The 24,170-nt window shown below is 42.0% G+C and overlaps 1 protein-coding gene across 2 annotated transcripts in view; it reads left to right on the top strand.

Annotated features, from left to right (window-relative positions):
- LOC126262536 (high affinity cAMP-specific and IBMX-insensitive 3',5'-cyclic phosphodiesterase 8) overlaps window positions 1–24,170 on the top strand; it is a 1,685,047-nt gene that overhangs the window by 1,466,356 nt on the left and 194,521 nt on the right. For both annotated transcript variants that reach the window (XM_049959212.1, XM_049959213.1), the window contains 2 exons: window positions 15,781–15,908; window positions 18,120–18,227. In XM_049959212.1, the coding sequence (XP_049815169.1) occupies window positions 15,781–15,908; window positions 18,120–18,227 (236 nt within the window). The remainder of the gene's footprint in view (window positions 1–15,780; window positions 15,909–18,119; window positions 18,228–24,170) is intronic.

The following is a 24,170-nucleotide window of genomic DNA, read 5'->3' as shown; positions in this document are numbered from 1 at the left end:
CGCGATCATGCGTGAATAAAACGAAAAAGGGTCCTCTAAGATCCCCTATTTCGGCAAAACACTCGTTGCCATCCACTCATCTTTTTTGATTAACCTTTTTGATGTACCTGTACAGAGAGAACTTCTGACGAGGCAGACTACGATGCTGCTCTTGCGCCTCATGATAGGCCATCCGGAATCAGGGTGTGTCAAAGAGGTTACCTGTCTGCAAGCGCCTAGGAATTCGTCAAGTGTCCTCTCTTTACAAGCACATTGTTAAAATTCTCAATAAAGGTGGACGGGTGACACCGAGGGTTTTGCCACAGTGGGGAAGGGGGGAGGGGGGCGGAAGGAGGGGGGAGGGGTGAGCGGGGTTCTTAGAGAAGTAATGCGCCATTTTATTCAAATATGTGTCATGCCGCATGCCTCCATGATCATGCCACAGGGCGACACAAAATAGGGGCGCTGAAAAACCATAAGCAACCTTTGCTGTTTCAGATCATTTCCAAATTTCATTGAGTGGTTTTGAATGGTTCCTAACGGCTTCAACCTGTGCACGAGAGCAAAAACTGCCGTCGCACTGCGCTCCAAGTGGATACGATCACATTCGATAGGGATACAGCTTCACATCTCCTTAGAGAAGGATTGAAACGTCTGAGGGTGTCAGCCGTGTCAAAGGTTGTCAAGAAACTCTTCGTGTTGCTCACTGCTCAGCGAAACGTCGTTGTCGACCACGAAATGTGTGGGAGTCAACGCCCCAGGGAAAGGGGTGGTTTCATTGACTCCCTTTATGCCACCCCTGAGTCCTTTTAGAGCCTGTCCTGTGCAGTGGTGTGTCTGGAATGTTTTCTATGGCCATTCATAAGAAAATCACTTGATTTTAGACTCTGGGCATCGCGGTTTTGACCTCCATCGCAGAGGCGTCAAAATAAGAGATGAAATGAGGATAAGAGGGAGTATAACGACCTTCTGATCGCATTACACGTTCACAGTGACATTGAGCAGAATTGTGGGGAAATTTGGTGCCAATGTAACGTCAATAAGCCACCTTGCACCTCACATGGATTTCTGGGTGGTGCCTTTATTTTTCACACGTGTGGACCCGTGCTGTTTGAAGCGTTGTCGAGCCCCACGGTGACGTCACAGGATGCCATGCTTTTGCAGAGGAAGATTGTACGTACCATTACACCAAATTTCAGACGAAAGTATTGAAGTGTCTGAGAATTACAGGGTTTCTAAAAAGTGATCCTTTACTTGTAAATAATAGGTTTCAGCTATCAGTCGTCATTTTTAAATTTTTTTTGTTGTCAGATCTAGATTTCAGCTAGAAACTAGCCATTCTCAATGCACTATCATTCTCGATCAATGCCTGTAATGCCTGTTGGACGGGCTTCATCCACAGTTCATTGAATACTCATATTTCATTGAATGAACTGTGGATGAAGTGCGACCAACAGGCAGTTCATGGAATACTCATATTTCATTGAATGAACTGTGGATGAAGCCCGACTAAAAGGCATTGCATGCATTGGTCGAGAATGATAGTGCATCTAGAATGTCTAGTTTCTGGCTGAAACCTAGATCTGCCAATAAAAATTTAAAGAGGTCGACTGATAGCTGAAACCTGTTATTTACAAGTCAATATAACAGTCGCTACGTGCAACAGCCTTCTGAATGGAAGGTAACCTGATGATCCTTTACTTCTGTTGCGCAGTGAAAAGCAGGAAGGCTGGAGGAGAGCCTGCACTTTGTTCCGAAACCGAATTCTGTGCTCTGATCACTGAATCACCTCGTTCGGTCTCTGCACAAGATGGTTGAGATATCTAGAGCGTCCCAAGATGGTTTTTTCGACGTCTCCCCCGCTTCACAACTGAGCTTGTGGGTCGCCCCTGATGATATCGACGTAGACAAGATGCTGACCTCTCTTTTTTCCCCTTCATATTCTAAATAGTCTGAACTGAGGTAACTTGAACACCCCAATAATTTTAATCGGATGGAAGAAAGTATAAAACGGAATGGTATCTGGATTCCGGTGCTGAAGAGGATTTTTACCGGTCATCCATCGCGAAGTACTAGCAGTATTGGTCGACAGCAACCACTGAAAACATCTGACGTCACGCCTCTGTGTGGGATCCCTCTGCCGAAAGGGACGAAACATTGGGTTTCTCCAAGAAATTCATTTAAACACGGCATAAAAGCACCTATATAGGGAGAATGATCATCATTATGAAATAAATCAAAGCTCACACGGAAAAATTTAAGTGTTGGTTCTTCCTGCGCGCTGTTCGAAATTGGAATGGTAGAGAAACAGCTTGAAGGTAATCCGATGAACCCTCTGCGAGGCACTTAATTGTGAAGTGCAGAGTAATTTTGTAGATGTGGATGTAGAATACTTTGATGTCTGACATTTTCGGTCATGAAAATTCACATTTAAAATCGTTGTGTACTGGATTTGGAAAACAGTATACGTAGGATACAGAAGATTCGAAGTTTTCTGTGGGCATCTTCGAGTATTCCGCTCGATAGAAAGGCAGAAATCGGAGCTCAAGAGCTGGTATCAAACAATTTCAGTTCGTCACAGAGGTTTATTTTCCAGCGAAAGTTTTAGTGTAATTGAATCTTATAATACACTATGGACAAGAACTGTACTGACAAAATTCACGAAATTCGGCTGAGTGTTTGGTACAAGAAAACTATGGTTTCCTGTGACTAAATAAACGCGTAACTGCAGTTTACATGTGTCAGAATGGAGACGCTTTTTTCTTGAAAATGTCCAAAAAAACTTTCCAGAAATGTATAGCTAAAATTCGTATGTTTCGCACGCGATCTTTCAAATCATCCGTACCTATAGTTGGGGAACCGATAGGTCGGTCGTAGTTGTCCTATTGCATGTCCCACATAGCCATGAGATATGAATCTGATGAAGATATTGTCATAAACACATGTGAAGAGCCCAGTTCATGAAAATTTCTAATTAAGCTCTTGTGAATCTAGCTGAAAGTACTGCCGCAGCCACTGAATAAGTACATGCGTCTTCTGCAATCCCGGAGTGCATGCGAAAGTTTATTGTGTATCGGAGTCTGCCGTAATCTAAGTGATCGGCATTTTAAACAGTGACTTTAAAGAAACTGATTGATACAGTAACAGAACAGTACTATGGCGCAAGCACACGGATTTTACCTGGGGCTGCATTTCCTGCTTCTTCATTGTCTGACTCGTTGCGTACGGTTATCTCTTCAGAGCCCAATGAGGTGCTGACTGATTTAGTCTTAATACCAAAATCCTACTGTCACGGTCTCAGGTGTATTACTCGCTCAGACGATTAACATAAAGACATTCTGCAACGAATTACTGAAGACCTTGAATCCATATTATATCATATCCTTCAACAAACGCCACGGCACAAACTCAGAAGATTCTCCAGTAGTCCACTTTCAACAAGAAAATAGTATTTTTTCTTCCTGTCTGATCTCGTCCGCCGTTTACAAGTTGTGACGATAAAGAAAGGATACGAGACATGTAAGTATTGCACGCTTATTATACGAGGGGCGTTCAATAAGCAATGCAATACTTTTCTTCCTCTGTCAGTTTCGGTTGAAAAATAGCGGAGTTTGTTGTGGGGCATCGTCTAACATTCCCACTTCAGCCTCTATCGTTTCATGGAGTTCCTATAGGTAGCGGCGCTATACACAGCTTTCAAAATGGCGTCTGTAACGGAGGTGATTTCCAAGCAGGTGCCATTGACTTTCGTTTGGCGGAAAATCAGCGCATAGCATATTTTCACAGACGCTTGCAGAAAGTCACGGAGACCTGGCAGTAAACACAAACACGGTGTGACTTTGAGCGAGGCGTCTGTCATCATGGCAACAAGGGCTGACGAATCTGCCCAATCTTCCGCATGCCGGCCGCCCACACACAGCTGTGACTCCTGCAGTGTTGGAACGTGCGGTCACTCTCATTCGAGATGATCGACGGATCACAATCAAACACCTCGCTACTCAAATGGACGTCTTTGTTGCTAGTGTTGACACATTCGTCCACCAGTTTGGGTATTAAAAGGTGTGTGCCATCCAGGTTCCTCGCCCCCTAACAGAAGACCATGGAGAGCAATGAGGGACATTCTGTGCAGAATTGCTTGAGCTTTACGAGGCTGATCGCGACAATTTTATGTCGAACATCGTCACTGGTGATGTATCATGGGCACATCACTTCGAGCCGGCAACAAAACGGCAATCCGTGGAATGGCGCCACACCATCCCTCCTTCGAAGAAAAAGTTCGAAGCCGCGCCTTGAGCTGGAAAGTCATGGAGACAGTCTTGTGGGACTCTGAACTCATTATTCTGTTGGATGTCCTCCCTCACGGTGCAACGATCATCTCTGAAGTGTATTGCGCTACCCTCAGGAAACTGAAGAAACGATTCCGCCTGGTCGTCGCCAAAAAAAGGCAAACGAACTTCTCCTTCTCCATGACAATGCAAGCGCTCACACAGGTCTGCGCTCCTGAGAGGAGCTCCCAAAGCTTCATCAGACTGTTCTTCCTCACCCACCCTACATCCCGGATCTAGCACCTTCCGACTCCCATCTGTTTGGCTCAATGAAGGATGCATTCCACGGGAAGCAGTATGTGGATGATGGGCAGGTTATTGATCCAGCAAGATGTTGGCTCCGACGTCGACCAGTAGAGTGGTACCAAGCTGGAATACAGGCCCTCCCAGTAAAGTGGCGTAAGGCCGTCGCATTGAACGGAGATTACATTGAGAAAGAGAGTTTTGTAACCAACAGAGTGGAGAATAAAATGATGTATTTGAATCTAAATATAGCCAACTTGCATTTATAGAAAAGTGTGCTGCATTTCTTAGTGAGCGCCTCCTCGTAATTATTTTTTATTTCCAACGCGGTCATCATCTCTACCTATACTTCAGTAATTACATTCCTGCCGTTATTCAAAGCAGTGATGTTATTCATCTCCTGTTACCCACAGCAAGAGGACTTTTTTTGTTGGTCTTGATCATTTTTCAAGGATTAAAACTCACTTTCTTAAATCCAGTTTTCGATTCGAGGAGTAGATCCAAGTCAGATGGAGCGAGATCTGGCGAATACAGGAGATGTGCGTGCTAATGATAGCGGTTGGCAGCTAAAAATTGCTTCAATGAGATGAAATGTTAGGTTGACACGTTTTGATAGAGTCCACGATCTATTCGTCCACAAAATCGGTCGTTTTTATTTAAATCATTCTCGGCTGCGACTTAGATGTAATATTTCTGGTTAATCGTTGGAACCTGGAGTACCCGCCGGATCATTATCACAAATTTGATAACAAAGAAAAAAGCTGCGCATTTTCTACGATTCGTGGCTGATTTATTCGTTTTTTACACTTTCGGCAACCATCAATTGACCCTTTATATTCGCGGAAAGCCCATATTTGATTACTTTTTATGACTTTCCCAGCAAGCATAGCTCTTACTTTGTTCTTTCCGTGATGTCAGAGGAGATTGTTTCTGTTGCCTTTTAGTCCATAAGTGAGATTTAAAGGAACCACTTATGTGCAGCCTGCATTTTCATAATGCTCCAAACATTATACTACGTTAGCCTTTTTGTCTCTTAGTTGACGTCAGTTATCAACCAAATATTGCAACATGTTTCCCTACATGGGCATTAATCTTCTAAATTTTTTCGTAACTTGTCGCAGCCACTGATCGACCTGGAAATTTATATTCTACACCTCTTCCAAAGTTGCTCCACTCCCATAACTCTGACAAGATTTTTGGGGAAAAATCCTAGTAATTCAGGAAATTCTGGATGTGGTACATTTCTTCCACATTCAAAGAAGTTTGGGGCTTGGTGCCGGTCGTCGTTAATTACAGTCTGTAACATTTCGACTGGACACCTGACAGTCATCTTCAGGTGGGCCATCGATGGCTGAAGAAGACTTTTCTCTCTCTTCACTGTTATTTCAGTTCCTCACGAAGAGGCAGGCTGGCAGCGGATGAAATGGTTTTTCAGCGAAACGTTACATAACTTGGAGAGACTTTTTAAAACACACAAAACAGATTACAGTAAATAATGATTTTTAAAAAAACACATTGGTGGGCCAAAGTTATGACTTTTGCACCGAAAAAGACGGCATTTGCTCATCATATTAGGCAATTCGCAATGGGAGAGGATTGGAAATTGCATCTGAGACGGTGTGTTGTGGGGAATAAGCCACATGCTGGATGTCGTCAGGATCTGAAGGTTAAAGCCATGACTTTCGATTAGGGCGTGGATTTGGGCACGGTATGCATTCCAACCTGCGCGTAATGATCCGGGATTTATCGGGGACAATGATTAGGAGTGGAACAGGTGAAATTTGGTACACGGTATGAGATCTGGTTACGGTCAGGTAGATGGTCACGCTCAGTTGGATCTAGGACCTCTCAAGACGTAAGGCTCAAATGGCTCTGAGCACTATGGGACTTAACATCTATGGTCATTAGTCCCCTAGAACTTAGAACTACTTAAACCTAACTAACCTAAGGACAGCACACAACACCCAGTCATCACGAGGCAGAGAAAATCCCTGACCCCGCCGGGAATCGAACCCGGGAACCCGGGCGTGGGAAGCGAGAACGCTACCGCACGACCACGAGCTGCGGACAAGACGTAAGGGTAATGGCACTGAGGTGGTATTTGTGTCAGAACGGTTGTGGTCGGGGTTCTAGATTTCGTGGCCATTGTGGATGTCGATAAATTGACGGCACAGCTGTTTTTCTGCAGGTGTGCAGGAGAGTAGCTATTATGTATGCGATACTGGTTCGGCCTATGTGGATTAGTAAACTGTATGGTATAAGATGATGATGGCGGATGTAGATAATGGCAAGGACTCATCTGAGGTTTGAGAGAAAGAGGTGAAGTCGAGGTACTCATTTGGATCATTCAGAAGCGGTTCAAGGAGAAAATAAATATTTAGAAAATTGCTGATAGCAACTCGGCCCCAGGCAACTGGATTGTTCGACTAGGATGTAGGGAGATATGCCTGTGGAATAGTGGGGTTGGAGGGAGGTTTCGTCGAGAAGGAGGGCATGGATTTCGTGTTGTCGGATGGTGTGGGCGAGAAGACGTTTATTGGAGCGGAGGGAAGGGACATTTTAGGTTTGAATATTGTACCTATGTTCGCCATTTTCAGTCATACGGGGAAGTATCTTAAGGTTAGGTTAAAATGAGTGTTCCGAGGTGTTCAAAAATGAAGTTGACTTGATTTTTGGAATAGGTGACGTATGTATTGAAATGGGAGGTGGTGCGGATGGCAAAATTTATGCGCTGTAGGATGTGGGGTCTTTCAAGTGGATGAACATTTTGAAGGACTAAGCTACGAAATGGATGATAGTGGAGAATGGAGGGAGTTGTATGTACAAAGTGGTTTTGAACATGTATTCCCACGTCCTGCCATTTATTAGCATGCGGTTTGTACTCCCCGCATGCGTGGCGCACTGCCCTGCGGTAGAGGAATTGCCGAAGTCAGCTGTCTCAGGGCTGTCACTCACCATGGCCATCGTCGCACTCTGTTTCCCTTGTCTGAAGCAAATCCTCGAGTAATTTCAGGTTAAAGTTGTTTTCCATTCACCATTTACATTTATGATCTCCTAGTATCAAAGAAGAACGATTTTTTTTTATTGCAGAAGACGGAGTCTACAAAATATATTGCCAGTCTGGTATGGCTAACGTAGTCCAGACCACGCGCACCGAGTAAGAACGCTGCGCCGAAAATTTAATGTGCACTCGCCTTATGCAGGCACTTGAGTCTTTTTCTGCTGTTGTGTTTCTAGCGGAAAGTCAATGGAAATGATAAAAAAATAATTGTGGCCACAATGTCATCATTTTGGAACTTCATTATTAAAGAATACATGGAGATACGCTTGGCGGGAAATCTGATGAACCTCCTGGATAGTGGATGTTCAAATGTTAAAATTATCCTAAGGACAAACACACACACCCATGCCCGGGTAGAAACCGAACCTCCGCCGGGACCAGCCGCACAGTCCATGACTGCAGCGCCTTAACCGTATGGCTAATCCAGCGCGGCGTTAGTGGATGGAACCTCATCATTTTCACTATTTGCTCCAGACAAGAAGACACAGTACGCCGACGGCCGCGGTGAGCTTCAGCCTTGAGGACAGCTGCCCAGCGAGGGGGCGCAGTAGTCAGAAAACTTGACTGACTGTCAGCTGAGTTACCGAGATTTAGGTTTTCTTTGATTTCGCTGACACTCTTAAGATTTCCGGTATGTTTCCCTTTTGTACCTTTCCCGTCCTTCCCCAGTCCTAGCTTGTGCTCCGTCTCTAAAAACCTCGTTGTCAACGGGACGTTAAACTCTACTCTTCCTTCTTTTCTAGAAACAGCTGAGTTCCGCAATTCCACCACCGAGGGCACTGCCCGCAGGGTGGCGTTATTAGTCTGCCACCACTATCTTCGTCGGTAAAAGTTTGAAATTCATAAACGCCGACCATTTTTTCCCAATTGGGAAACTCCCTGCTCCACATCCAGTTTACATGCTAATAACTGGCAGAAGAAACCCGCGACTGTGTACTCGTAATGGGCCGGACCGCTAGCAGCACGCTCTACTCCTTGGAGTGAAAAATAAGAAGACTGTTAACAACTTTATATGCCAATCAAACAAATACGTCTACAACTGGTGGCATTCCGTAGAACTTACTTTGGAAAAAAAGTAAGATTGATGATCTGCTCTGCTCGTAGGTTGAACGTTGGATTCAGGGCGACCTCTCGTGGTCGTGCGGTAGCGTTCTCGCTTCCCACGCCCGGGTTCCCGGGTTCGATTCCCGGCGGGGTCAGGGATTTTCTCTGCCTCGTGATGGCTGGGTGTTGTGTGCTGTCCTTAGGTTAGTTAGGTTCAAGTAGTTCTAAGTTCTAGGGGACTGATGACCATAGATGTTAAGTCCCATAGTGCTCAGAGCCGTCAGGGCGACCGCACAACATCGTCCCGCTCAGATAATAGTCAGCTAAAGCTGCCAGTTTTCAACCGGCGAGGAAGTGCGCCCTGGTAACATGGAGCTCAGTTATGGTTAATACACCCCTTCTTCTAAAATCGCAAGGCTAATATAAGCGCCGATCGTTAGCCTTGGACCTTTTACGAAGACGACAATGGAAGGTGTACAAGAAAAATGTACCCTAAAGACCCTGTTACAGTTAAGTTAAAAACTATGTCAGTGGTTATTCTGAAAACAAACGAATCAGCTACAAAAACTTTGAAGAGGTGTCTTTTATGTACCAGTAACCACATATCTCGCGGAATTATCGGTGACACTAATTGTGTTCAGTAATTTCAGGCCTAGAGTAGAACATTTTCAGGAAGTCTTTCACGAATATTGATTCCAGTTCGGCGAATAATGATACGTTTGTGACCTGGCGATAGAGAGTCTGGCGGGTTTATTTCTATGAGCACCATCGTCCGCGAGTACCCTTTGAAGTTTTAATTGACTTTACGTGAAGCTATAAAAATATTGAAACCAACGCGATAAACATTTCTGCTCTGGGAATGAGCGTAAAATTCGTTATTTGTTGTTTTTATTAAAACTGTTTTCATGGATTAAAACTAGAATATAAACGAGTATATGATGAGAATCTTTAGGTCCACTCGTCAGGTCTAAGGCAAAAGAATCTCTATGAATACTGGAGAAAATGACAGATGATTGGACCAGGGGAGCCGATATCGTAGTTTACACGAAATGGACCAGAAATAACGACAAAATTTCCAACGTTGTTCAGCGATATTTTCTGATTACTTTGGCATAAGTAAACCGTGGTCTCCGGTGATTCGTACATCCATTTTGTTTCATTTCTTACCCACATTTATCTTTGTATCGGTATTCCTCCGAAAATATTTGCAAAACAATGCACATGCACATATTATATGCTACGTGCTTTTCCTTTTAGAAACAAACGCGATCCGGTCAGATTCGGTACTTGCTGTTAACAGTAATGCCTACTTTATTCTTCACTCACAAGCTTACATCCAACACTGTTCGGCTGTGTCTTAGGTTTGTTGACACAGGTCCACATCCCCCATAAAAATAGTCTTCCTTCAGGTAACTTTCCAGTAACTTACCCTTTATTATAATGTTCAAGAGTCCCTCATGTCACATTAGACGGCGATAAGGAGTGCACTACTGTATTTGCCAGGTTTCATTTTCAATCCTATGTTTCCAGCGGAACTTATGAAAATTTGCGCTACTGCGTAAATACGAGACGTTGTTTAACATTGTTACGAAAAATCTCAAACTTCTTGACCGATTTACTTCAGATTTTTACGCGATGCTGTAATAAACATTCGGGCGGTCATACACTTCATATTTCTTAATACCTAAATACATATACAATTCATAATGAGGAAAGGTTGTTAGTTCTCGAAAAGTTCTTGACCTCCCACATCAAATTTTTAAACTATACTCCAATAAAAGTTTGGGCGGACATGGGCTGCTTATTGTTGAATAAACGTACATAAAGGGAAAACATTGTTAGCAAAATATCTAGAGAAGTTTTTGACCCACTTACTTCAGATTTTTACACGATACTCAAACATTCAGATGGACATAGGCCATCTATTTTTTTTTAACAATAGTGTACAGGTTTGACGTTAACACCGACTGAGAGAAAGAAAATGTTCTGCTGCGCTTTGGAAATGCACGATTTCTTGTAGTCAATTTTAACTACGACAGCAGGGCATTTAAATCATTGGAGAAATTTTTTTTCCCTATACGTAATTTTCAACAAGCATTGTATACACAATAACGTGCTGTTTCGTTTTCTTCCTTGCAGTCAGTTTTAATAGGAAACAGGAAAGTTGTGTTTTTGGTTTATCCGCTTCTGACTAAAACATCACTACCGTGTCTCGGCAGAAATTTTGTAATCCTACAGGTCTGCAGTGTAAAACTTTGCGAAATACTGTCACTGAAGCGACTATCCCTACAAAACCAGGATCTGGAAATGTCTCTCCCATACTCCGTATGCCAATGATGCCAAGCGATATACCCATTCATTATAACGACTTCAGTTCCCAATCAAGGTTTCATTTGCAGTAACAATAAACAAGGGTCAAGGTATGAGGGTAGAGGGGCTAGAAAGAGGAGATGGACAGAGAGGGATAGGAGGAAATGGACGTAGAGAGGAGGAAACAGGGGATGAACTGATAGAAGGGGGAGAAGGAGACGAAGAGAAAGGGGAGATAGGCAGAGAGGATGAGAGGAGGAGGAAATGGACAGAGAAAAGGGGGAGGAGGAGACGGAGAGAGGAGGGGGAGAGGAGGCGGACAGAGAAGATGGGACGAGGAGATGGACACAGAGAGGGGGAGGAAAAATACATGGACAAAGAGAGGGAGGTGTAGAGAACGGACACAGGGGCGTGAAAGAGATTAGGACTACATCCAGTTCACATACATATTTACCAATTGCGAAGAATTGCCCGGTTCAATAGTTGAGTGATAAACCCTAAGTACAGAGATCCAAGTTGAAAGGTTTCCTTGTCTCACACTCTTGCCGCTCTATACAGGAATTCCTCACAGTAGTTGAGAACTTTTCTTTGTAATGTGTAATTCATCGGTATACTCTCTTACAATTCCGCCGTGTTTTATTAATTCTTTCGTTCATAAATTTTGTGATCAGCTTCCTATAAACTATGGACTGTCTCATTCCACGACCGAGCAACAGTGGCTCGCGTAGTCCCACTTAACGTGATAGAAAAAAGAAAAAATTGCACTCTTCGTTTGACAACTAATTTCCAGGGGCTTCTAATCACTGCTACTCTTTTCAGAACTTCTACCTTTGTAATCGTGTCAGTCAACATTGTTTTGAGCGTGCATCTATAACGCCAAATCTCGAAAGAATTTGCTATCTTTTCTTCCTTAGGCCCAGAGTCGAGGTTCCACAGCCATAACATACCGCATTCCAAACACAGTCTTTTGAAGGTTCGTGCTTTTTGAAGTAACGATCTTCTTGTTGTTGAAGGCAGTTTTTGCTTGAACAGTTCTGTTTCTGATTTCTGCTTTGCTCCGTCCATCCCTACTAACTTCTGAGTCACATGGGACAAATAGCTCATTACCTATGTAAATTAGGACTTTGGTTTTCTGTTCTTTATCATATTCTATCAATTTTGTTTTGAACTTATTTATTTTCACGTTATATTCTTCCCCAATAACGATATTCATTTGACCTAATAGGGCTTTAGTACTTCTGCAATTACTGCAATGACAGCCGCGACTTGCAAACCGAATACATTGTAACTATATTATTACTGTGCAATGAGCCACCAAAGACCACGGGTTCCGTGTATCGAAATACTCAGAATATATTCCTAAGAAACGTGGGAATATTGTCGGTGGCGTTCGAGTTCATCTTGCATTACGCTGCAGCCGACTCATGTAAGTAGGAGATTCCATTTGCGTCATAACAAGTACACTCCACTGCTGTGCATCGGTAAATTATGCACTAATTATTACCCTTCCTTTTTAGAACTGATTACTGTTATGACCAGGCGAAACAACTAGCGTCCTGCCAGAAGTGCAGGTTCTTTGATAGCTCTAGGAGATGGCTCATTGGAACCACAAAATATCAAATATTAGTTCACTTTATTACATGGATGAATAAAAAGATTTACTTACCTTGATACAATCCCTTGCCGCAGGAGTGCGTAGACTATTTATAAATGTCATTGACTATTAAAACATCTCTTGATGCATGCAGTCACACTCATTTCTTGCAGCACAAAGTTCAACATTTATAAAGGTACATGTTCATCTGTACTGGTCCTACTCGATGATGTTGACTGCTTCAGCTGAGATCACAAACTGGGCAGAGCATTTCCATTCGCGGCTCTATACTGATCTCCGTGCAAGGGCGCTGCTGTGTTTCGCGGGCTCTTATATTATTTGCTTTGTTTTACTATTACTCGCGTAAAAACTCATACATGAAATAAAATATGTTACTACGAAAAGAGCCCCGAAATACCTTTTAGTGATGCTGTGCCGTGACTTTCTTGGGATCATTAATTTTCAACAAAAAAAAAAAAAAAATTATGTTCTTATTCTTCTGGATCTGGCTTTCTATTAAAGGACCATTTTTTCGTTACTGTAACTCACTATAAAGTTCAACTTATCTTCCCTACTTTATAGTTATTGAAAAAGTTAATGAAAATTACTTTGTTATGAATACTGATGTTACAGTTCGCAATGATTGTTCAACATCAAAATTTTGCAGTGGATTTTTGTTAACAGTAAAACACCAGTAAGTACCACGACTAGCACAAGAACATGAGACTATTATCGGAGAAAAAGACGTTTTTACTATAAGGATTGCCAGACCAGAACTAAGCACAGCAAGATTTCTTTTATGTTATGAAGGTAAATTATCTTTTTTGTACTGTTAGTAATATATTATCAGCAGCCCGCGTCAACCTGCAAAACACATCATAAAATCTGCTGCTCTGCTCTGCAAGTCCGAAAGCTGAAAGAAATAATTTTATTTCACTATTACCTTCCCGCTTCTTTGCGGTATGATAGATTTCATTTAATGCAATTTGAATGCCCCGCGGTAGCGGCTCGTTCGTTCGTAGCGCAGCTCTGCACCACGAATAATATTTAAATAACTGAACATATCTTAAAGGGATGGGATAATATGCCAGGCAAGCTTATTACAAATCATGATGCAAGGTTTCACTAAGCAACTCTATTCAAAACATTTAAACAAATCAATTAATTATTACACACCTTTACAATGAGTACGTAATGGCGTCCCTCTCTCCATCTTGACAAAAGAATGCTACGCTAGCGTACACTATCACGTCACAGGCTATCCTACTCACGTAACTCCAAGAAGACGACAGAGAAATTAATGTTCGTTCTGTATTATTTATACTAGTCACACATTCTCATCTTTGTTCGATATTTAATAAGTATCGTCTGTGGCGGTTTCAGTACTCGCCGACACAGATATTATCTAAAATAAATAAAAAAACAGTACATAATTTGATACAAGAACAAAACATGACACACAATGTTTTCTCTTTATTACATAATATGTATTTTGCTAAGAGACGTTACATGTGCTGACAGATAGGGCGTGTCTTCTTCAGCCTCCTCCACTCGCTGTTGCGGAATGCAGTGGTATCGATATGCGTTGCTGAGTTTAGTGTGACGCCGATATCTCAGGTCGATACCACGATAACAACATAGGCGACTTTTTGTGAGAAAAATCTAAGCTCCATTGAGAATCACGTGCTGTCATTCCTTTTCCATTTTGCGAAGTATGGGCTCCAGAAGGAACCTTCCTCACGGCCCTGAGCTACAGAAAGGAAAAAATGGAGTTCCCTCACGCCCGCACTTGCATGGTGACCAGTAAAAAAAGGTTTTGCTGTCACCTCAGCAAAAAGAGTTAGTATTTCTATCGTGGAATCACAGGATGCGGCTCAGTGATGTTGTCCATACGTCTGGGTGCGATCACCCATCAATGTGGTACACAGGAAAAATTGAAGAATAGCGGCCTAGGGTAGAGGTGAAAATGTGTTACTGCGAGCCGCGAAAAAAAAAAAAAAAGAACTGTAGGACGGTCTGGAAAGGTGGTACGGCTGTTGGCAGATTTGTACTGCATGCATGGGTGCAATAGGCTACTAGGGAATGTTGCTGGGCGCTGACTATGCATCCTGAGCCAACTGCAGCAGTCTCGATACTGTAACGTACCAAGTTGGTCATCAGAGTGGCCAATTCGCATATTAAATTAGTCTCTTAGTGTATTTTATCGTGTGTAATTTGTTTGTGATTTTTGTGTTGCCAGTGTCCCTGTGGCAAACCAATTGTTTGACTGCTCTGATCGTATAGCTGGCAGAGCCACGCCGACTTGCTGCGATAGGGGGATTTTCTAACCTGGTTCAAATGGTTCAAATGGTTCTGGGCACTATGGGACTCAACTGCTGTGGTCATCAGTCCCATAGAACTTAGAACTACTTAAACCTAACTAACCTAAGGACAGCACACACATCCATGCTCGAGGCAGGATTCGAACCTGCGACCGTAGCAGTCGCACGGTTCCGGACTGTGCGCCTAGTCTAACCTGGTGTTTTGGACGTAGTGCTGTGTGTGTTTTTCAGTTTGAATTGTCGATAGGTCTTCAGCTTTTCCTGCTAAAGAGTTTCTTTGATCTGTTTTGCTTCCACTTACGATTGTGATCGTAGTTTCCTGGGTTTTGGTTTTGGTTAGAGTTCCTGTACAGCCGTGTGATGAGTTTCTTGAATATCTCCGAATGGTCTCGAGACAAAATTCAGTGTGCATGTCCACGATGAGTGTGTAGAGATTCATTGGAAGAATCCGCAGGAAATGTAGTCCACCCAGGAAGGAGGTAGCTTACAAAACCGTCATTCGAGCAATACTAGAATATTGCTCTTCAGTCGGTGATCCGTTCCGGATAAGATTGGTAGAGGAAATAGAGAAGGTCCAAAGAAGAGCAGCGCGTTTTGTTACAGGTTCCTTTAGTAAGCGCGAAAGTGGGAAATGATCAGCCAACTCCAGTGACAGATGCTGTAAGAGACGCTTATCAATAATCTTTCTTCCCTCGAACCATTCGCGACTAGTACAGTAAAAGAGGGAAACAGCAGTGGCGGACAAAGAACCCTTCGCCACACTCTGTAAGATGGCTTGCGAAGTAATAGATTAATATGTAGATGTAGATGTATCGTGAAGCATTGCTTATGAATCGTAATCCTTGATCTTAATGACCTCTGACTCTGAAACGACTCTGAACTTGGAACTCTGTGTGCTTGCAGGAATTCGGCGGCAGAGCATCGCCAAACTGCACAACCTGTCGATCGAGGCGCCAATCACCAAGGTCATCTCTCTCATCGCCACCGCGCAGGAGACGTCCTCACCGGAAGTGGTCCACATGCTTGATAAGGTGCGTGCTTATCGGGCGCGCAAAACATGTGCTACGTGCAGAGAAACGTGGAGGAAGTGCCGGGTAATGCCTTTAAATCCCCCATGTCTCGCCATTCCGTTCTCCTGAGCACCTCGTTTGAGATTCGCAGTTTACGTTCTGTTGCCGCATCGCGTTCCTCCGGTGGTAAGAGCCAATGAGATGCGCTTACGTGCTTCACTTCGCAAAGGTCTCTGCAGAACAAGTTCGCTTACGTAATTTACTCGTAATTCATGAGATAAAATCTCGCGGTTGTCTTTTAAGTACGGGGCATACTTTAGGACAGTGGGGCTCAGCTGCGGTGTAACACGAGGCTTGCAGTACATTTGAAAGTACTTTCTGAAAATAAATTGTATAATTCCTTACGTTATATAGGGCAAAATAGAGTATTTGTGGAAGTCTTCATTTCTCAGTGTCCGTTTCCATTAGAGTGGGACAATAAGTACGTATAATTCTAAGGATGTGAGCGCTGCATAAAACTTATTGATTCCTGAATTTTTGTCGTATGGTATGTTATTCGTTCTGCAGTTAATGTACACAGCTCTAACGTACCCGATCTTGAAGGAATCGGTCACGTTTTCAGTTAGGAAGAAAACAGGCCTTTCTGAGTCCATTCATTAAAAAAGAAAGAACAAATTACTATTTCATGGACACTGCAGTGAAGAGGCAATATTTTCTCGAGCACGTGACAAATACTTAAAAGTAATCTCGTTAAATGTTCTATACTTAGCTGTCCTTTGTTTATAATTATTCCTCTTTATGTGACAATAATAAGACATCCTTGTACTTAGAGTATGATCATAGTAAAAAGGCAAACAAAGAATCATTACTTTAACACTATTTTTATTTTGCTCATTCTTTGAGAAAGCTCTTGTTGTAATAGCTTCTTTTTAACCATTACCTTTGTTCAGCTAATGAATTTCATTGTATAAATAAAATTCATAAATAAGTTTACATTGTGCAATAATTGTATCTACGAGAGAATTCCTACACCGGCAGTAGTCCGATTTTTTGAAAGTAAATATGTCACGTTTATAATCGTAGACCGCCGTGAAGTCTGACAAGTTTTCGTGGGTATCTCTTTTTTCTTTGCAGTAAATGTAAAACTGAGTGAAAGGGAAAATTCATTCGTGAGAATACACAAGTCGTCATTTTAATTTGGACATGTGTAAGCTCTTATCACTTGAGAATGAGGATTAATTATTGCTATCGTCAGTCTTATGGTAAAAACTAGAAACTAAAACGTGAGCGAAATGTTTGTTCGTTGATAAGAAAAGTAGCTCTCAATAATTTTTGAAAATAGAAATGTTTTCTGCACTTTTACATCGTATAGGAAAAATATCAGATTCAGCATCCTAGATTCAAATTTAATCTTTTATGTTCTTGCGTGTTCCTTAGCGTTATTTTCTCATTTCCGATTGATAGTACAGAAATGTGTATGATTAGTTTTACCGTCCCATCTCAGTAACACCAGGACCCTTATTTGAGTTTAATTGGAAAGGCATCCTTATCATTCTGCCTTGCAAGTCCTGAAAGGTCATTCAGTTTATGGCACGAGAATGCGTATTAATTTTATATCTCCGCAACTTTTCTTCCGTAACGATACTGAGCGATATTTGCTTATTCCTTAATAAAAATAAAAATCACTACTCAACAACTGAAAATCGGGACGAAAATCGTAACTAAAATGAGGAAGCTGCTCTGCATGCCACGCTAGCCTTTAAAAGTGGCACTTCCGTTTAAATACGGAAACGAACAATATAGAGAAGCAGCGGCAGATAAGAGAAGGGTCCGTAATTAGTCTAGCGACGGAAATACAAAATGGGACACGGATTATCGCGAAGCTACTGTAAGCTTTGAGTGTGGGTGTGTTATGCAGGGAGCACTTACCGCAAACGCGTACTTAATCGCACAGTATCTCTGGTGGCGCGCAGTGCGCGCCGCCTGTCGAGGTGACAGGGTTCCTCCGCGTTCTCACGGATTCACGCTATTCGCGCCGTGTCCCGACGTTCTCGCGGACGCGATAACGGTCTTATCTCGACGCGCACCCACGGCGGAGTAAGCGATCTCCGAGGTGCCTCCCGGAGAGGCGGTCCCGGTCACCTATCATGAGGTGTCAGCCGGCCAGATAAGGGCGGCGGGCGCGCTGCTGTCAGTGGCATGGGCGCCGTGCTAAGAGTCGTCTGCCGACAGGTGGTGGACATCCTGCGCACCACCGAGCTCTACTCGCCCGTCATGAAGGAGGACAAGGTGCGGCCGGGAGACCCCGTCACCAGCGACCTCATCTCTGCACTGCTGTCCGTAAGTACCTGCTCTGCTCGCATCGCATTGCTCACGGCTTGTTCAATGTCGTTACTTGTTAGTATACAGGGTTACACTCTGGGGTTTCAGAAGACGACTGTGACAAAGCTACAAGACATACAAAACAGAAACATATCATTCCTCCAAGTTTTTAATTCGTATATATTACTAACAGGCTAACCCAGTTCGTGGTTCATAGTTCATGGCTCATGATGTAAATTCCAGTTGCAGTTGCCTACCTAATGGCGTCCAGGGGCAACAAAAATTTGATTTCTAACATTTCGTATGATTATTGACCAAATTTAAATATTTCAAATGCTGTTATACTCTACTCATTAAGAGGTCCATTCTTGTGTAAAATGTTTAATACAACAAGACAAGTATTGGCGTTAGAAATTGTATGTCTTGAGGCAGGGGAACATTCGGCTCGGAAGTGCGAAGCTTACATTCATCCAGTATTTAAGAAGTGATTTCCAACAAACTTTACAGATAATTTGAAATCTTTCCGAAACTTTTTCTCGCTAATACCCCCCCACCACAAAATCATCAAAGGAAAAAATGTTTATCGTTTACTACATTGTCGTTGTTAATGCAGCAGAACTACAGTATCAGGCATGGGGTTTTAATTTATTGATACTTTAATTGATTTTTGCAGGACACGGTAAAATATTTAATAATTCTTCCTAACGTTCTGTGAAATAATATATATATATATATATATATATATATATATATATATATATATTGCATGTTGCTTTCAGCTGTTATAATTTTATATTGCGATTGCAATTTCACAATTAAACCATTTTCAAGCGTCTACGAAATATATTCCAAGGTAATAAGAACAATTTACAATGGGATTAACCGTAGATTCAACCAGTTTTGGAGTTTTTTTACATTCGTAGAACGTACAAACAAGATTTTGACGTATGGGTTTATGTTACTTAGAGATAACAAGTACTGTACTCAGGTGCACATCAAAGAACAATTACTCAGCGTTACTAGTCAATATTCCGTTGTATGTGGTGCAATTCTGAGTGGGTTGTATACATCACACAACCAAAAGTGTGCACTTACAATACATTAGATTCAAAAGCTTGTAAGTATGCTGTATGAATGTGAAAAAACGACAAAACTGATTGCATCTATTTTTAGTCATATTGTAAATTGTACTCATTACATTCTAGTATGTTTTGTAGATGTTTGAAAGTAACTTATTGCCGAAATTGCAATCACAAAATGAAATTCTGACAGCTGAAAGCAAGATGAAGTAAGTTAAAAAATTTGGTGAAGCCGTGGACCCGTACTACACGAAAATAGTGTGTTTACTTCGTCACGAACTGGCTTTCAGCTTCGTAGGCCATTTTCAGGTAACAACTCTCGTAAGTAATTTTGTGTGTGTATTCGACATTCAGTTGTCACCTGAAGATGTCTTAAGAAGCCGAAAGCCGAAAAAACTGTTCCTGACGAAATAAATATACTTCTGTAGAACATTAGGAAGTATTATCCATTTAATTTGATTACTTCTTTACTACTACCTCTATTCATAATACAGTATGCAGACAGTATCCACATATACCACTGAGTGCTCATGTAGAATTATGTCATTGTATGACACTCAGTTCAGGAGAATAGACGTCATAAACATTGAGATACGTGAAAAACTATCTTTTCTTAAAACGAAGTACTCATTATCCAGACTAGATTCATCCACTGTTTCTCACTGAAAGCACATAACGACTTCCAAGAAATTTTAAGCATATGTAAGGTTGATGTCGGTTACGTGGTTAACGCTTATTATTTAACACAGTAAATCATTGTTAAAGTAATCACAGGTTTGGAACTATTTTATACATGGGAATTCGATTCTTTATAGAATCAGGCGTTTCCTGGTATTATGACAAGTGCTCAGTTCGCGCAGTAGTCTGACAAAACCCCGGAGGTACTTAAGAATAAGTCTGTACATATGCATCATCATCATCATCGTCATCATTGTCTACTTCTAAAGCTTATTCATTCTCACTGCAACCCCTGTTCCCTGTTCGTCTGTAGCCAAGACTGTACCCAGGATCTGAGCTAGGAAGGAAGTGGGTACGACTCATATTATAGTCGCAAGTAGGCAAGTGACAAGACGATGCGCAGTGGCAAAAGGCGCTCTACCGCAGGACTGGATTTACGGTCGTTACACACCTGTGCTGAACCTGTGGTGTGGACCCTATCTGGGGAAATTCTCTCATAACGAACCCCTAAAAATAGCAGTTGTTTCAGTTTTCCATCAGTTTTAAAAATTTGGTTTATACTTTATGGCGTAATGAACTGACTACATTAAGATAATTAACACAATTTATTAACATTAAAAATATGAGATTCATGCCTATACAAAAATCAATATTTCAGTTTTTAAAATCACATGTTGTCATTGTGTGCAAACATGTTTGTTGGGAAAATACATTACAACTAAAGGAAGCTAACAATCAAGTAAATTTTCTTTTTTATTTTTTTCTCCCGTATCATTTAGCCTGTCTATTATGGGATTCGCGGTACACGATTTAGCAAATTCTACTATTTATTTATTTAACGTTGCGGCCGAATGCTCTTCCTGAAGCCGAGTTAAGACGTGTGCGCCATCTGTCTGTAAATCGTGGAAACTTTTTTATATGCGTTATTGAATTTTGACTGTTCACCTAATGTATTCTCTCAGGAGTAATTTGGTCACCAGCCCAGCATTCCCCTAACCTGCTCAGTCCTGAGCTTAGATTTTATGAATAAAAACTTTATATTGGGGGTCAATGCATTGTTCCGGCAAAAATAATATTAAAATATTAAATGTGGCCAAGGTCATGGTATATCGATATGCACATGTGCAGATGGCGATAGTATCGTGTGCACAGGGTACGAAAGACAGTGCATTGGCTGAGCTGCCATTTGTACTCAGGTGAGACATATGAAAAGGTTTCCGACACCACCGCACGACGGGAATTAACAAACTTTGAACGCGGAATGATAGTTGGAGCTAGACGTATGTGACATTTCATTGCGGAAATCGTTAGAGAATTCAGCATTCCAAGATACACAGTGTCAAGAGTGTGCTAGAATACCAAATTCTAGGCGTTACCTCTCACCACAGACAGCGCAGTGGCCGACGGCCTTCACTTAGCGACCGAGAGTAGCGTCGTTTGCATAGAGTTGTCAGTGCTGTCAGAGAAGCAGTACTGAGTGAAATAATTGCTGGAATCAGTTTGCGACGTACGACGAACATATCCGTTAGAACAGTTCGGCGAAATTTGGCGTTAATGGGCTATGCCAGTAGATGACCGACTCGAGCCTTTGATAACAGCCTGACATCGCCTGCAGCACCTCTCCTGGGTTCGTGACCATATCGGTTGGACCCTAGACGATTGGAAAACTGTGACATGATCAGATGAGTCCCGATTTCAATTGGTAAACACTGAAAGTATGGTTCGAGTGAGGCGCAAACCCCACGAAGCCAAGGAGCCAAGCTGTCAACAAGGCACTGGGCAAACTGGTGGTGGCTCCAGAATGGTGTGGGCTGTGTTTACATGGAATTGGCTGGATCTTTTGGTCCAACTGAATCCATCATTTACTGGAAATGGTAATATTAGGCTACTTGGAGACCATCTACAACCATTCAAAGGCTTCTTGTTCCCAAACAACGATGGAAGTTTCATGGATGACACTTCGCCATATAACCGTGCCACCATCGTCGCGATTGGACTGAAGAACATTCTGAACAATCGAGCGAATGATCTGACCACACAGATCGCCCGACATAAATCCCATTGAACATTTATGGGATATAATGTAGAGGTCAGTTCGTGCACAAAATCCTGCACCGGCAACACTTTCGCAATTGTGGACGGCTGTAGAGGCAGAGTGTCTCAATATTTTTGCAGGGGTCTTCCAACGACTTGTTGAGTCCTTGCCACGTCGAGTTGCTGCAGGAGATCAGACACGATATTACGAGGTATATGATTTTTGTCACATCAGTGTAATGTGATAACACCTGGTGAAGGTGTTAAGAGAGGCTGTGTTATACATGTCAGCAGGGTGCATAAAACTCTCTCTTTCCTCCTGTAGAGAGGCTTCATTCTAATAGTTCCCACTTAACCCACTACATAAACCAAATTTCTATCTAAGATGTCAGTCCTTTATTATCATTTTTACGTTTTATGTGTTGCTACGAAGTCCGACGTAACACACAATTTTTGACGTAGAAACTTATATTTGCTAATATTTTGTACCACCACGTTCACTCACAAAGGACATTCTCTCAATGGTAGCCGGGCTAGGTAACAGAGCTCGCTACCTGCTGTCCAAAGAACGGCGTGTTTTACCAGTCAATAAACGGTTGGAAAGTTCACACGAAGTTTATCAATACAGTGCGTTCGTTCAGTACCCCTCAGTTCTCCTGTTACCACAAACTGAAATTTCAGAATGTCGATTGCATAGCACATATTTCAGAATTCTTTTGCCCATCGAAAGAATTCCTCTAATAATTCTCTAAAATTCTCATAACTTGCGAAAACGATATTTACAGCTGCTCTCATGATTTTTCGAACTAGTGAACTTCCCAACGAAAGCAAATTACAATATTTTTACGAACCTGATAGAAAACTGAAACCTAGGTCTTCACACTACTGAAGCTGAATTACGACTCCTCGAGACGAGGGCGTGCAGATTTCTCTTTCCCTTCAATAACGCGCGAATGTTCTCTGTTCTGATTGGTTGTAACGTACTATACCCAATTAGCTTCATAGTTTTTGCAACCAATACGGTGATACCCCTCGATGACCAGTTCTCAATTCCAAATTTTCATTAATCATTTTCCAAACTTCGTATTTTCAGAAAAACAAATAAACCGAAAAATTTCACATCTTTGCCAGTCTAAAGACAGATTTTGCTTCTAGAATCCTTATACTGGCTATTTTACATTACACACATCATAAGACTTAAGACTTATGTGGCTCACTCCTCGAGTACACACTCGGATCCACACTCTCATTTATCATTAATCATCAACAAATTTCAAAATTCGTGCATTGCATTTGTGCTGCATGTACACACTAACTCATTCAGACAGAATAACAAATGAAAATAATGTCAATCACCTGAAGACAGTAAATGCTGTTTGAAAAATGAGACATCACGTAACTTTTACTGTTATAAACAAAGTAGGCCTACTATTTAATTGATGTATTTACAAAAACATGTTGCTGTGTCAGGATGTTACCTTTAATGGGAAGTTGTAAAATGTAATGTTAGGTTTTTTGAATATTTCCGAAAAATTTCCGTTATAAACGGTGAACCGGAACTCCAATGACAAACTTTCAGAGCTTGTTGAGAAGAAAAAAATGGCTCTGAGCACTATGGGACTCAACTGCTGTGGTCATAAGTCCCCTAGAACTTAGAACTACTTAAACCTAACTAACCTAAGGACATCACACACATCCATGCCCGAGGCAGGATTCGAACCTGCGACCGTAGTGGTCGTGCGGTTCCAGACTGTATCGCCTTTAACCGCTCGGCCACTCCGGCCGGCTTGTTGAGAAGAACTATCTGAGTATTTTGGTATAACGGACACTTGGTCTTAGGCGGATCGTTACAGAGTTATTTCATTTCGTTTTATTTCTTGCTCCAGTAAGCTTCGTAACTGCACTGTACTCAAAACAGTGCACCACAGCACAAATGTCGAAACTATACTCTGCATGTCTCGTTTCCATTTGATTCGGGTACCTGCTGTTGACTACAGTAATGGACTTTTTATCTTGTTGTCCTCAAGTTTGCTTTCAATACTGCTCGGTTTTGTCCAGGGTTTTGTTTTCAAGCGTAACGATGATACACAGCAGTACTACGAATACATTCACTGATGAAAGTTGGTCAATATGCACCTCGTGTATGGGATCACTGAATGCAATGGAAAAG

This window comes from Schistocerca nitens, chromosome 6 (genome assembly GCF_023898315.1).
Source record: "Schistocerca nitens isolate TAMUIC-IGC-003100 chromosome 6, iqSchNite1.1, whole genome shotgun sequence".
Taxonomy (NCBI): domain Eukaryota; kingdom Metazoa; phylum Arthropoda; class Insecta; order Orthoptera; family Acrididae; genus Schistocerca; species Schistocerca nitens.
The sequence above is the reverse complement of the archived record's forward strand: the minus strand, read 5'-3'. Positions and strand labels throughout refer to the sequence as shown.